Source organism: Pterocles gutturalis, unplaced genomic scaffold, assembly GCF_000699245.1.
Source record: "Pterocles gutturalis isolate BGI_N339 unplaced genomic scaffold, ASM69924v1 scaffold46088, whole genome shotgun sequence".
Classification (NCBI taxonomy): domain Eukaryota; kingdom Metazoa; phylum Chordata; class Aves; order Pterocliformes; family Pteroclidae; genus Pterocles; species Pterocles gutturalis.
This window is the reverse complement of record NW_010124671.1, coordinates 852-16,310: the sequence shown is the minus strand read 5'-3', so window position 1 is coordinate 16,310 and position 15,459 is coordinate 852. Positions and strand designations below refer to the sequence as shown.

At 49.4% G+C, this 15,459-nt stretch overlaps 2 protein-coding genes across 2 annotated transcripts; one reads left to right on the top strand and one right to left on the bottom strand.

The window, feature by feature from the left end:
* The first annotated feature begins 358 nt into the window (after positions 1-358).
* On the top strand, positions 359-2,890 carry ZBTB25 (zinc finger and BTB domain containing 25). The gene is made up of 2 exons (XM_010078310.1): positions 359-532; positions 1,753-2,890. Exons 1-2 carry the CDS (start codon positions 360-362, stop codon positions 2,888-2,890), a joined length of 1,311 nt encoding a protein of 436 aa, XP_010076612.1. The 5' UTR covers position 359.
* Positions 2,891-13,381: 10,491 nt separating this feature from the next.
* On the bottom strand, positions 13,382-14,818 carry AKAP5 (A kinase (PRKA) anchor protein 5). Its single transcript, XM_010078311.1, has one exon. It carries the CDS (start codon positions 14,816-14,818, stop codon positions 13,382-13,384), a length of 1,437 nt encoding a protein of 478 aa, XP_010076613.1.
* Positions 14,819-15,459: the final 641 nt, after the last annotated feature.

The window sequence follows — 15,459 nt, the reverse complement described above, 5'->3', positions numbered from 1 at the left end:
CTGGCGGTGCGGTAGAAAGCACGATGCGAGGGCAGAGTTAAAACCCGAGCGATGTTTAAAGTTCGTGCCCATCTGCCACGGAGCGTTGTTAATTTATAAGAAAAACATCTTCGCTTGTAGCTGGCACGTGGAAAAGTCCTGGATAGGTTTTGGGCACGTTGAACACGGGTTTGGGTACCATCGCTGGGAGAAATTATTAAATCGGGGTGCAGGGGCCGTCTGGAGGAGGGAAGAAGCTCTGTGGGGCCGTGCTGGGCACCCGTCTCGTTTCAGTGGTGAGAAACCCCCATTTGAGGCTTTGGGAGCTCTGTGGTTTCTTCCTGAGATGAACATCTTGTGCTCTTGCTCACAGGGACGCCATGGATACGACCGGCCACAGCCTCCTCCTCCTCCAGCAGCTGAACATGCAGCGGGAGTTTGGCTTTCTGTGCGACTGCACAGTTGCCATTGGAGATGTTTACTTCAAAGCCCACAGAGCAGTGCTTGCTGCTTTTTCAAACTATTTTAAGATGATATTTATTCATCAGACGAGGTAAGGACACGTAGCTCTCCTACCTTTTAACCGCCCTGCTCAACTTTCTGCTTTTTCCTCTTTCTAAAGGTATTATAGTCTAAAAGTAGGGATGTTAGATGGCCAGAGATTATTTTCCTAACCCAACACACACCTCGGATCTAGAAACATTCCCGGTCCAGAATGTGCTGTCCTTTAAAAACACCCTCTTAGTCAGCATACGCCAACATTCAGGCCCCGCATTTTGAAGATGAGACATTTGCGTGACCAGAGAAAATAAACATGTAAGTACCACAGTCTTCCTGCAGCGAGACCTCCCAGATTTGCAATCTAGGGATGTACAGATACCTCCTGCCCATATGCAGCATGTCCATTACTTTGTGTTTGCTTGTAGGCAAGCGTGCTGGGTGGACTGTCCCTCCTGGACAAGGATCCATGGGCTTGAAGCTGTCAAGAAGCCGTAGCCTTATCGTAGCCTTATCTCAGTTCTGCGCTTCAGACTCTTGCAGATAAGGGCCGAGACTGAGATCATAAATTTATTTCAAGCTGCTGTTCAGATGCTTCACCCCACCAGGTCAGGAGTGGTTCTGCAGGTATAACGACAGCGGTGCCAAGGTCTAATCTCACCTCTGAGCTGGAGCTTGTTGCTTGTAATTGATTAAACCCTTCTCCATTCTCCTTCCTTTTGGAGGGTCGTGGCCCCCCAGCACCTTTGCAGGATAGTCATTAGCCATCAGCCACCTAGACATTCGTCTGGGAGTGAGAAGATCAGTAACTTCCTTTCTGATAGATGTTGTTTACTGACACTGAAGTGCAAAGCTCATAAAGATTGCACAGTAGCAGCAGCTGAATTTATTACTTAAACCCTCAAATATTTTTTGCCTGCTATTACTGGAGTGGCACACACCGGTAACGTGTAGCTTGCATGGCATTGCCATGGTGCCGTGCAGTGGCAATTGGCTGTGTGTGCGAGTGACAGGGTGGCTGGGGTCTGGCTACTCTCACCATCCCTGGCTGCAGTTGTGCCCCCGGTCTTTATAATCCCAGGGATATGTACACGCTCAGGCACTTGGCTTTGCAAACAGGGCACACGCACTCCTGCAGGTCTGGGTGGGGAGTGCTGCTCGTTGTGAACTGGGAGGCGGGCAGCAGCGCCCACGCTGTGACAGTGAATGGGCAGGTAATGGATCAGCACCGTGGTTTGGAGCCCAGTATGTACTTAATCATCTGTCTTGTTTCAGCGAATGCATAAAGATTCAGCCTGCAGACATCCAGCCTGACATATTTAGTTACTTGTTGCATATCATGTACACCGGGAAGGGGCCCAAGCAGACCGTCAGCCAGAGCCGGCTGGAGGAGGGCATCCGCTTTCTCCACGCAGACCACCTCTCCCATATCGCCATCGAGATGAACCAAGCCTTCTCCCCAGAGCCGGTCCAGTCTTCAAACTTGTACGGCATCCAGATCTCAACCGCACACAAACCAGTGAAGGAACGCCCAGGACCAAAGGAGACTCTGCCCAAGGCGGGCAGCAGGGCCGCTGCCCCAGGCGACCACCCGCAGCTGCAGCTCTCCCTGGCCATTGGTCTGGACGACAGCTCCCTCGACCAGCAGGCTGCTCGCCCCTCCACTCAGCCCGCCGCTCTCGCCAAGCCTCCAGAAGAGCATCCCAAGCTCTCGGTCTCCATAAAGCAGGAGAGGTGTGACTCGGAGCCCGTGGTGTCCCAGAGCTGCACCCCTCCATCTCCAGAGGTCGTGAGCCCCATCTTTGCCAAGGCCAGCCTCAGGGTGCACTTGTGTCACTACTGCGGGGAGCGTTTCGACTCCCGGGGAGGGCTGCGACAGCACTTGCACACCCACGTCTCGGGCTCGCTGCCCTTTGGGGTGCCGGCCTCCATCCTGGAGAGCAGCGACCTGGGGGAAGTGCAGCCTCTGGCTGAGGACAGGGAGGCTGGGGACAGCCACCGGCTCAGCACCTTCCTGCTCAGGGAGGATGAGCATCCGCTGGAGCATCCGAGCTGCGGCGACCTGCAGCCTCTGCAGATCGGCCAGCTCTCCCTCGTCTCCAAGGACCACGAGCCGGTAGAGTTGAACTGTAACTTTTCTTTCTCTAGAAAGAGAAAAATCAGTTGCACCGTCTGTGGCCGCACGTTCTTCCGCAAGAGCCAGCTGCTGGAGCACATGTACACGCACAGAGGGAAGCAGCACAAGTACAGCCGCTGCCAGCGGCTGGAGAGCCCCGCGACCGCCAGGTTTCATCCCTACTGTGACAGTGAGAGTGTGGGGAAAAGCTCTGGTTTATCCCAAGACCACTTGGATGAATGTATTCTGGAGTCAGATCTCATCCAAGAAAGCGTTGATACGATCCTGGTAGAGTAGTTCTCCCCCTGCGCAGCTGCTAGGTGCTGAAACTGGATATTTTGGCACTTTCCACCTAGTGAGCAGCTGCTCTCTGGAGCTGATTTTGTTCAACCACCATTCCATTGCCTCTGAGATAACTGTGAAGAACTGTGTACTTCGATTTGTGTACTTGCTTTTTTACTTCTCTAACTTTTAAACTCAAGCTAATTACCATCTAAGTCCTTCTTGGAAGCCTGTGCAACTCAGTTACATTTTTCATAAATGTAAACTCACTCCTGCTCTGCTTTACTAGCGTTAAGGTTGTATTGCTGGGTGTGAGGTTTAAACGTTGTCCGATACGCTGTGCGGTGCCTGGACTGATTGTGTCCCATAGAATTGCTCTTCTGAAACTAGATGGAGGGAAATGTAGAGGGAAATACGTATTGTGTTTCCCAAACAGTTTGTTTTTAATTAAAATAAATATCTCAAGGAGATGAATCCTGAAGTTTGTGTTGTATAACTGCAGTTAATAAATCTCTGCATAAATACGTGTGGGAGCCATGAGGCTGATCCGCAGGGAACTGGTGGCACTGGTGTAGGGGTGGCAAACTTCACTTTGACAAGCCCTGCACTCCTCAGCAGTGCAATCTTTTACATTTACTTTTAGACTTAGGGGTTTGCATGTGTTTTTCTTCATTTCCCTTGTCGACCACTACTGCATGAGCCCCTCTAGGACCACATCCCGTTATTGGACCATATATATTCTCTGCAAGGAGGAATGAAAGCTGCAAAGTGTCCTTTCCTTTCAGAGTGTAAGCACATCCTAACCTAAGTCTTTACAGGATTAAATACCACACACACTTTTCCAAGTGAAAATAATTTCTGAATCTGTGAACAGTAGCCACATTCTTAAATATTACAGCCTGTATATTTGCTGAGAACAATATAATGTTTTATTTCTTCTCTGCTTATGGAGCTGCCATAAAGTGCTAGAATGCAGGCTTTTTGTCTTTCATTTATCATTACTTTATATCTGAAGAATAACAACTTATCCAAGAGGAGTTTAAAATTGTACATGTCTCTTGGATTCATATTTTGTCCCTCTGTAGTTTCCTACCTGAGATACCCTATGCTTTTTACCAGATGGTCCCCATCCCATCCCTCAAGAGATGCTCTTTATCAGAAGTCCCCAAAGAGGCACACCAACTTCTTACAGCGCAGAGGTTTCTTTTGCAGCGAAGAGCAAAAGCCTTGTGAGCTGCTCTGGTAATCTCATTACCCAGTTTTTGAGAAGCTGGCGGCTCCCTGCCAGTCCTGCTGGAGTTGAGTCATTGCCTTCGGAAAGGGGGAGCCTGAACAATGGTGAGAACAGTTTATTGTCAAAATGCCCGCTCCAAAGCTCTTTGTAGTCGGGACCCTTGAGCTGTCTTCTTTGAAACTGTCCTGGAGCAAGAGCTGCAATTAAATCGCTGCTGAATTAAAAGACCATCTGAGGTCTTTGTAAGGGCGGCTGCTTCTCCTGGGCAGGGAGCTGCACACTCCAGGGGATGGCTTGGCCACTGAGGGCTGCCAAATTGTGTTTTAAGACAAAGGGGAAAAAAACAAACAGCCTCTGAGCCTGCCCGGATGAAGTTACAAAATGCACTCTGCGGTTTGGTGTGTGCTTGCCTGCGAGACTCAGCGCTCCTCTCGCTGTGGGTGCCCATTAAAGCCGCTCTGCTGTGAGCAGCTTAAAAAGCCTTTCTTTAAAACAAGCAAACAAATAAAACTGTGCTGACATCCAGGCCTGCAAATGCTGCATCTGAGCATGGAGCGATTCTCATGGACCGTTTCCTAGAAGAGAGCCTTCTGGGTCTCTCCAGGGGTAATAGCATCAGCTCAGTCACATCCCACACAGACCGCTTAGAACTAGGGCAAATGCCCCCCAGCTTCCACTGACCTCTATTTTTTAACATGATGGTTAAAAAAAAAAAAAAAGATATTTTATGGTCATTCCCTGTTTGTGTGGAACACTTTACTGGGTGGGCTGGCTTATCTGGGTGCTCCTTGCTTCCTTCGGGTTCCTACATTTAATTTAAGAACAGAGAGGAGTGTCTACTGGGTTGGGTATAGCTGTAGAGAAGAGCTAAAAGTGAGTTGTTAGGCTATTCAGTCAGTAGATGAGCACCTTGGAACTTCAACCAGATGCCTAACTTGCCTGAACTAATTGATACTGAAAGTCGAATGGCCCTTAATGGCTCTGCAGAGATAACCAGGGAGTGGTAATGGAGCTCAGTGCTGGGGACAGCAAGCACCGGTGCCTGAACCGGTGCCTGGAGACTCTGGGACATGCTGCTCATCTTCAGGTTTATGGGCAGGATTGTTTTGTTCACTTCTTGGCCATTAGAAGGGAGCTTTAATAAAAACTATGAACTCAGGTTAAAGATCCAAATGCCTATCAGCTCTACGTGCGTGTGTGTTGTAGGAGTGACTCTGCTGTACTGGCTGCAAATCCACCACTACAGCTGAAATCATACTGAAATCAGCACTGTGTTTGCGTGTGTGTTCCGTATGTCTTTGAAAAGTTATAACTGTAAGCAAATTTTTTTTTATTGTCACACCCCTTTTTAGGGTGTACTTTGGTTAAGCGTTGCACTACTGAACATCTGTGACATCAAACATCTGAGAAAGGCTTTTTTTTTTTTGCATCACTTGCAATACAAGAAAAGCATTTTCAGCAGTTTTATACAGCAAGTGTTGAAGTGCTGTTGTAATTAAAGCAGTAGAAAAAGCTTGAGAGACAGAAGTCATCAGCTCTGAGTTACGTTAACTTGAAAACATCATTCTCTGTAAGTCTTATGAATAGAAAATAATTTTAGAAGACAGTTACGTTTGCTAAGCAAGGGCAGCAGCTGCTCCTGGATCCATCATAAGAAGTTTTACTACTGTATGTAGAAGAATTACTGAGTGCTTAACCTTTATGCCGGTGCATGCTTGGAAATCTGCCTGACCTGCACAGCTGGGCTTGGCAAATGCTCATTGCTTGTGATTTTTTTTCCGTGAAAACAGAAAAGAATTTGTCACTGTGTGCAGATACTGGTGATTCCTTCCAGATAGCTGCAACTGGTTGATAGATGCACATGGGCTTAGGCAAAGAAAGACCCAGGGTGCTGATACTTGAAGGAGGTTTCTTGGGCTGCTCAGGGTGCAGTAACGGGTGTGGAATAAAGGGTGTTTATCCCCCCTTGTGGCATGGAGTGTAGGTATTTTACTGAGAAGCTTGCTTTCCACCACTGCAGTGCGGGCTGGAGGTGCCATTTGGTGGCACTCGTGCAATGAAAACATTAGGCTGAACTTCTCCTGCGTTACCGGTGCCAGAGGAGCGAGACTTCGATGTCTGTTACTTGCACAAGTTGTCCTTAAAAGGCAGTCCATCCCATCTCAGCGTTCACCTGCAAATGTTCCAATTTTACCTCTTCCACCTTGAATTTTGGGGCAGCTGGGGGAGAGCAATGCCGGCACTTGCCTGTTGGCTGCCCAGGAGGTGATGCTGATGGCCAGGATGTGCTCCCGCCATTCCACACAGGATAAAAAACCCTTCAGCTCATTTTGCCTTCAGCACAGACTGTGGTTACAACATGTGTCTTCAGTTGTCTGGCTACACCAGCCATTCGAGCTGGCTCTTCGCTCCCATGTCATCCGTCAAACCACTGCGAAATGGGGCGACAGCAGCACGGGGGGGATGTGGAAGGGCTGACAGCCCATCTGTGGATGCTGTGCCCCTCACCAGAGGGGTTTGGGATGTTTGTGGACACTGAGAAGGTTAAAAAGGGAAAAGAAATTTGCTGTCAGGATGTAAACCTGAAGCAGTGAGCAGTGCGGTTAAAAATAAAACCATGAAATAACTGCCATCACGAGCTTTCTAGAAAGACTGTAATGCTGATACTGGATAGTTTTCTACTATTTTGGAGGCAGAAGGTATAAATCCTGTGTAAGCGAAGCCTTCAGAGGTGCAGTGAAAAGTGATCTCAGCACATGCAATTCGGCATCACTGAATGGGACCGGGGGCTATCTGTGGCCAAGGCGGGAGGGTTCTGTCAGAGCCCTCCCACGGCAATCTGCCAACAGCAGGTCGTGCCGTATGGCTGCAGTCACCTTCAGCTTCCCTCTTTAATAAAACCCAGCCTTTTCTTTCCCCCTCCTTGCCCATGGTATGCCAAAAAGGACTGCAACTGAGTGGGGCTTCCCAGCAGTCCAGCACTAGGGAAATATATTCTGAGCAATAAGAAATTGGGAGGAAAAAGGTAATGAGGATGGATTTGCCCTAAATTACACACCAGTTAGATATTTACAACCAGAGCTGTGTCAGGACTGAATTCCCTGGGACGCAATCACAGCATTTACAGGATTTGCATGTTTCGTATGTAATGACACAACTTCAAAAGCAGCCTGAGAGGAAATATTTCCATTAACTTATTCTAAACCAGGCACGGCACCCTCAGAACAAAGGTGCAGCAAAGCTCAAAACCTTGCCTGCTGAATGAGGCTGGATTTCACCTGAGCCGAGATGCCTCTGGGAAGCTCTGCAGGGCTCCGGGCAGCACGGCAGCCCACGGGTGGTTTTACCCTCCCGGGATGTGTAGGGCAATGCTGATAAAAGCTTCCAGAGGCAGTCAGGCAAGTTCTAGTCCATGTGAACCCTCCTGTTACTGGGACAAACGGCGTAAGAAAATATTGTGTAAAGCCCTCTGTCCCTCCCGGCGCTGGATTTGCAGGCTGTAAAGCCAGCTATAGGCACTGGGGCAGGGAACCCAGGGTGGTGAGCTGTCGAGGGGTGACCCAGGGGAAGCAATCTCACGGTCGGCAGAAGTGCAGTGTCACCCATCAAGCCAGGCCTCCATGGTGCATGGGCTGAAAGCGCCGCAGTGCTGGGGTGGAGGCTGATCAGCATCACCCCTTTTCCCCCCAGCCATCCCGGAGGGACCCGCTCTGGCAGCGGTCGCCTCTGCCACCCTGCAGCAACGCCGGACCCAGCAGGGCAGGTGCTGAAGCCTGTCATTAGGGGCCAAGCATCCCCTACCAGCCCCTGTTTATCCCGGTGGTGTGGTTGCGAGCCGCTTACTCATCGCTTTAATGAGCAGGGTGCAGGTGTGCATTCCTGTTGTGCCTGTTGCGCACGCCTGCCGGTCCCCCAGCCCGCTGCGTCCTGCCCGCGGGCTCGCAGCTGCTCCACAAACTTCAGGGAGATTTGGGACGAGAGGTTTTCCATGCTTTGGCCTTCTCTGCATTGTTCCAGCTAGCAAACAAAATGCAAATTCAGCTGCAGACTGCCTGGGCTGTGATGAAGCATCGTGCAGCATCCGCCCGCACTGCAACGACAACGCCCGACGCCTGCGTGCGGCGGCAGTCCAGGGGAGCTTTTGGCAGGCAGAAAGCAAGCGGCTGGGGCTGCTGGCAGGAGCACGGGGATATGTTGCTCCTCCTCTCTGTAGAGATGCTCTGAAGCCCCGTAGGAGTCGGAGTGCTTGCGCTTCCCACCCAGCTGCCATCTCACTCGTCGCACATCACATGGAGCTGTCACGGCACCAAGCCTTGATGCATCGGCACCTCAGCCTCGTGTCTGCATTAAAATGGCAAACAGGGAGAGCAAACGTGACACGCATGACTGTCGCTAGACGGCAGAGATGACATTCTTCTCAAGATTAAAGTTTGCTCTCTGGGACAACGGCAAAGGGATGCTCGGTGTGTCCATGCACCGGTCAGGGCTTGGCGCTGGAAAGGCACCACCTGCAAGGACACCGGTACCTGCAGAAGGGATACTGCTGGGGCACCCACCTTGGCGGGGAGGGGGGAGCATCTGATCTTCCAGAAACAAGAGCTTTGAAAAGCTGATCTCTGCCAAGTCTGACTTAGGGACTGATGAGGTGGATGCCAGTCAGCTCTAGCTGCAGATACTTTCATCTTAGCAATTTGAATTGCAAAATGTGTTTTCTTAACATCTACCCCCTCTTTTGTATCCTGCATGTTTGTCAGCTTTTATGTAACAAAACCTATTTTAAAGCACTGGGTTTGGATATTTTACCTGAAATCCACTTTCCAGCTAAATAGACTCTCACCCCATTGCAGGAAAATCCAATTTTTTAGCACAGAAGTACTGTGCCCTTCACAATTCTCTGCAAAAAGAAAGAAAGGTGGAAGTTGTGCTTCCTAACAAAGGTTAACCTATATTGTTGCTTAAATAACTGTATAAGAAATATAATCCTCTGATTAGTTTGGTGTTTTTTTAATCACATTTAATGTAAAGATTTTATCTGATTGCAAATGGAAGTATTTCATTATTTTAATACCACCCAACAAGAACCATTTATCTGGCAAATAAAACTGCAGATCTAAAATAATATTACAGCAAATCATTTAAATCAATCTGTTCTCTTGGAGCACATAATTGTTTTGAGTCATTCATGTTGAAACCCTGTATCTATAAGACAGGCAATATTAGGGCTTCGCTGCCCCTAACACGTGAGTCCATCAGCAGGGTCCAGTTTCCATCCATTCATCCTGAGCACAGACCAGGGTTCTCATATATTTCATAAATTCACTCAATTTCTTACACTCATATGTGAAAACAACTCTTGGATTTTCATTTTTATACATAAGCGCACATATGGAAATGTCCATCATTTATGCAGGGAAAGAATCTTAAATTCAAACCCTAGATTCCTGTCTGCTGTAGATTTGGTCCTTTGACCTCCAGCAGCTGGAGATCCGGCCCTAAGCAGCCTGTGTATTTCTAATGTAGTTTTGGTGTCCCAAGGCAGGAAAGAAAACACAATATTTGTTTGTGCCATCATTGTCTACTAGCAATTTCCACAAGGAGCTTTTCAGAAGATACACTTGTTTTCTGCTGGGCTCAGTGTTGACATAACAGAAAAGCTTTTCATCCCTCTGGAAGCCTTCCTGGGAACGAGTTATTCTATTTAAACACTCTTTTCTTTGCTGCTAATATAAGAAAGTTGAGGGAGACAAACATCTTCGAAAAGACACGGCAAAGCACGGAGAGGGGACTTGTTGAATGTAAAACCAAATTGTCCCTGCTGAGAGGAGTGCTGGAAACATCTGGGAGAAAGGCAGCAGCAGGGGCCGTGGGGTGAGCAGAGCCACCAAATAATTCACAAGATGCTGCTGCAAAGCAACCACTTCCATAATTCAGAGGGGCAGCAAGCAACAGACTCCTGGATGAGGAGCCAGATGGCCCAAAACCAATCTGAATGGGGCTATAAGAAAGCAAGGTTATGTATTATCCCAGTTTATTTCAGCTATCAGTGAGGAACGCAGTCCTGAAGCCAGGCCACCCTTTGGTGCTCTGGCACAACCAGGCAGTCGTGTCCTCACAGCTTTCCTGGCCTGGTACTCCTTCGCAATAGTAAATTTATCATTCCTTCTCCAAAAGGATAAATGTTTTATTAATGCTCAGCTCTCTAATCATCATGAAGGAGAGGCTTAATTTAAGTCATTAGCAGCTGTTATGAGTCTGTATTTTGTTCTGTAAACCTAAAAGAATAAATAGTATTAACACTATTACAAATGTGTAACTTTTTTCCCCCCATATTTTCTGTATGTTACAAAGAAGAGCCTCAAGAAATTACATGAAAGATGTTATGAAAAAAAAAAAAAAAATTAGGGTATGTGGCCCTTTTGAGCCATACAGAAAGTGCCGAAGCATCGACCTTGCAGCTCCCCGTCCCAAGGTGCCAGCCCCACCACGGACCCTGTCAGCACCAAGCGACGCCTGGAAATAACAACCTGGAGCCTTGGGAGCAGAAAGCATCAACCAGCAGCTCACCAAGAAAACCAAATCACTTGCGTGGGGTCAGCAAGAGCCGTGTCTCTCCACGTGCAGCGGGGTTTGTGATCCTCCACAGGTACCTTACAGCAGTCCCTGGGCTGCCAGGACTCTGCGGTGGGAACAACTGACCAGCAACTGCCAAAAAACCTTACAAAAAGAGCACAGGAGGAGTGAGCCTCCCAGAGATTTCAGGTCTGTTAACAACTTTTAAGATTTTTTTCTGCTCACTGTACGGCTGCCTGAAAAAGCTGGGCACAACAGAGCACCACAGTGAGTTTATCCTTTCCTGTATAAAATCTCTCCATAGCTGCCCACTCAATCACGAGGCAAGAACACAACAGGTACATTCAGCTTTAATGAAATAATCGTCAGTTCTATGTATAGCTATAACCGAGGGAAAATCCAGCTATGGAAAGGATGCAAACACAACCCTGGATGTGGAGCAACAGTCGCAGGGGCTGGGCTGGACCGAAGCATTTCTGCCGTCCTCCTCCTCTTTTGAAGACGTGTTTCACCTAAAAGGCAATACTGAAATACATTAAATCCTCCCGAAACTGCTTAGCGGGCTGCCAGAAGATGCCAGCCTGGCCCCGCAGGGTCCTGTTGTGTTTCTTCACTGGCCAGTGCCAGCGGGGCCCCACAGAGATGCTGCAGCCCTTCGCCTGGCATCAACCTGCCGCGGTGACCAGCATAATCCCACGCAATCCCATAAGCAACCTCCAGCATCAGTATGGCTCTTCTCAGGGCATGGCAGCAGCTCCAAATGTAAATATAAAAGTCCTTAAAAATCCCTTTTAAAATTATGGCAAAATGGAAGGACCAGTATGAAGTCCAAAGCCATTAGAATTGCACACACTGAATTATCAATATCTGATAACTTATTAAATAAATTCACAGAAAAAGAAGACACTTTCTTTTTTTAACACCCTCTGATTTTTCTTAAGTTGTACTTGCACAGAAACAAGCTGTGGCACTCACTGCTCACAGTGCTCTCCTAACAACAGAGATGATTTATCAAAGTTTAAAATGTGGTTGCACACCAGGTAGTAGGAAAGTTTTCAGCCCTTGTATTTGAACAGGAATCCAAATCCTACACTGGGAAGGGAAATCTCAGCGTACCGCCTACGGTCAGTGAGCAACTGGCAAGCGAGGCTGCTATTTCTGTATCGGCTGAGAAATATGCAGGATAATTTTCCCAGAACGGGCTGACTTGCACGCAGCTGTACGTAAATCTCAGCCACGCACAGACAATCCCAAATTATTAAAAGGTCCTTTCCTCTTGGGAGAGCTGGCAGTTAGAGGTGATGCTCGCATGCACACACTACGTTGGTGCAAACCCCTCGGAGCAGGGCACTTCATAGGTTTTGATGGCGACTGGCCTGTCCGGGCATTTTACAACCATGTCGCCAAGCCCTCATGTCTAGATTTTTTTCCCTGAGGACTTCGATAAGATCACTCTGACATTTCCCTTCATGCTTCAGAGCAAACTACATGGCATGCTGGAGCCAGCCAGAGCAAGTCGGGCATAATGCACATTTCCCAAGGGATGCTCGGGCTTGCTGGAGTCAGGCAGGCTCCGCAGCGAGGGGGGAGCCGTGCAGGACAGGCTGTGCCCAGGGACGCCAGCAGCGCTCGCACCAAATCTCCTCCCCAGTCAAAGCAATTCCAGCGCCGGCAGCACATCGCAGCGACCCAAACTATGACAACACCGAGGCAATGGTTTGCTAACACGCATGCAGCTCACTGCTATTTATATCACATGCCATATATCAAAAATATGCTACATCCAAGGACAGCTTCACCGTGACATTGTGATGGGGATGGAGAAAGGTGGAGGAAGGCGAGGGGCTGCCCGCAGCAGACATGCTCCCGCCCAGCCCGCGCTGCCGATGCCACTGGGAATTTTTCCCGTTGAGCTTAATGGTGCAAGAACGGGCCCCCGGCAAACGAAGCGCTGTCGTTTTCTTGGCATTCGCACAGCCTGGGGTCAGCAAGGCGAGCGGCTGATGCTGTGCTTTAACATGTCTGGAAATGCACAGGCTGCTTGTGACAGGGGAAGAGGCCGAATGAAAAAACACCGCTTGCTGCAACCACCCGGCTTCACGCGACGCGACAGCAAGGGCGACTGCGGCTTCTGGCATCTGTATGTAGCGAGAACCTGTTTGCAATACTAAACACCAGCCTTAGACCGTTTGGCATTGCCGTCTTCGTGTTAACATTGCAGTCACTTTGCCCTCCTTCGTCTCCACCAAAGCCCAGGGCAAACCTCCAGCCGTGTCCAACACGCCCCGAATTCAGCCCAGCTGCGGGTCGGCCACTCGCCACCTCTCGGGACCTTTTGCTAAACACATGGTACCTACAGGTCTACAGCACGGACAGCGGGGAAACCGGCATGGGTGATGGCATAAACACAACCTTGACATAAAAATGCCAATAAATGAAAATATAGTCGCTGCAACACCTTAATTTTTCCATGGCTGTGGTCGATGGCGCTGCCTGAAGCCCCAGCCCCAGGGACACGCTGTACACAGCAGGGGCTGCCCCACGTCCCAGGATCCGTTTCACACAGACACACAACTGAACGGGCATGCAGAATTAACGACACCTTGGCCCCAGGAGCCCTTCGAGCTCTCCACAACCCCCCCCAGGCCACACGGAGCTTTAAATCGCTCCCTGTACTCTTTATTTTGGGGGCATCGCTGCTATCACAGAAAACTGTTGTGTTTATTCTGTTCCAGGGCCATTTCATTGACCAGCTGCTCTATGGACGACTGAATGGCCGCCTTCACAAGGGAAGATGCGGTTTCTATGAGGAGCAGCTCGTACTGCTCCCCAGTTCTGTGCCCCTGGTCGCCCAGACCTTTCTCCTCCGCCTGGGGACCATCACCAGCTTCAGGGCCCTCTTTTGTACCAAAATCAAAGCTCCCGCTTGATTTTTTATTCCCTTTTTGTTTGTTTCGGTGCAAAACTGGGGATGGCTCGTAGGCCTGATCAGAGTCGGTGTTGTCAGAGTCCTCGGCTTCGGTGACAGTGATGATGATGCTGACACCAGCACCCATGTTTGCTTCTAATGTCACCTGATGGCTGGAGCAGCCCTGCACGCTCGCTGCATCCTCTTTAAATGCCGACTGACTGGAATCCGTCACAGTCTCTTTGGCTTCGCACTCCTCAGGAAGATTTATGCTCTTTTCCGACTCATCCCCTTCAGGCAGCTCTTTGCAGATATTAGGGATTTCCTGCAGTTCCGTGGTTTCAGGGGTGCTGTCGGGCTGATCCGTGGAAACGGGCGCTTCAGGAGCACCTTCCCCACTTTCCACCTGGACTGGGGTTTGGGGCAGGCTCCCCTCCTGTGGTTTTTCCTGGGGCAGGCTCCCCTCCTGTGGTTTTTCCTGGGCTGTTTCATTAACTGTCTCTGAATTGGTTCTATCTGACTGAGCGGTGCACTCCGTGTGCTCCTCTGCATCAGCCGTGGGCTCTGTCACGGGCTCACTCTTCCCAGCGGAGTCGGTGCTTTCCTTCGTGGTCTCCTGGTCCTCCTGGTCCTCCTCTGCAGAGGCTGGGCTGAAGGACTCAGACTTGTCTGTTGGGGCCAAATCCTCCGGCTCTTCACTAGCTTTATTGACAATGCCCACCACTTCATTTGCTTGAACGCTGCCCTCCGACTCCTCCACTGCCTCAGAGGGGCTGGGTTTTTTCTTGCCTCTGGAGAACCTCACACAGGGCATCTTCACCCCAGAGCTTGCCCGTTTCTTTGGGAAGCTTTGTGCACAGCTCTCCTCAGCATCCGTCTCCAGCTGCACTTGGGAATCGGAGGGCAGCTTCTTCCGCGAGGAGGATTTTTGCCTTCTCCGAGGTCTTGCGAGGTTTTTGATGGCTGCCCAGGCTCCTTTGGAGGATTGCGATTGTTTAGAAACTTTCTCCTCCCCTCGGTCGGCACTGACACTTTGGCTTTTCTCCTCTGAGGCTCCTTCACATGCATCCTTCATGGTCAGCCCCTTCTTACAGGACTTCTTTCGTTTCTTAAAACAGAGCATGGCGGGTTTTTCTGCCTGTTCCTCTGACGGGGAGCACGCTGCCTCTGTGCTGTGAGTCTCTGCCTCTCCTGGGTTCTCCATTTGAATTTCCTTAGCTGCCTTTGCCATATTCGCTCCTCTCCTTCGTTTGCGTTATGTTACTAATTTTCTTGATGAATGCAGCAGACATGAGAACTGCAGAGATACTCAAAGTGCATTTTTTTCCCTCAGTTGTTTTCAAAATAACATTAGTTGCTTTTTAATGAGCGGATGTGGCAGTGAAGAGGAGTTCTGCTGAAGCTATCGCATCCGCTTTATAACTCCCAATTTGTCTTATTACTCACTCCATCACCTCTCCGAGGAATCCCCGGTAGACGTGAAGTTGAACAGGCTTCTCCTTGGCTTTGCTGGCCAGAGTTGCTCTCACCTCCGGAACAACCCACTTCAGTTTGCGCTCAGTCTAACAGCACGACTATTCAATTGCCAGTCTGACATTACTCTTTTTTTTTTTTTTCCCCCAAAGGATGACAAATCAAGCCAAGAGTTAACAATTTTTATTCACCCCATGGACCTGGAAAGAACTTGCACTTCCTGAGGCATCTGCAATTCCACGTTGCACAGGGAGCTTGACTGAAGCACCAGTACAACCAGCAGCAGCCAGTGGCTGTTTTCTGCCCCCCAGTGACAAGGTCAGATGCTGCTTTGTCTTGTCTTTGCTTTCTGCTTCAGTTCCTCTCGCAGGTTATGTGAGGTTTGCTGCGAAGCAGAGC

Bases quoted from the DNA above. Each gene is read 5' to 3' on its own strand.
- ZBTB25 (XM_010078310.1), top strand. From the start codon at position 360: ATGGATACGACCGGCCACAGCCTCCTCCTCCTCCAGCAGCTGAACATG. The intron at 533-1,752 runs GTAAGGACACGT...GTCTTGTTTCAG, and splicing joins ATATTTATTCATCAGACGAG to CGAATGCATAAAGATTCAGC.
- AKAP5 (XM_010078311.1), bottom strand. From the start codon at position 14,818: ATGGCAAAGGCAGCTAAGGAAATTCAAATGGAGAACCCAGGAGAGGCA.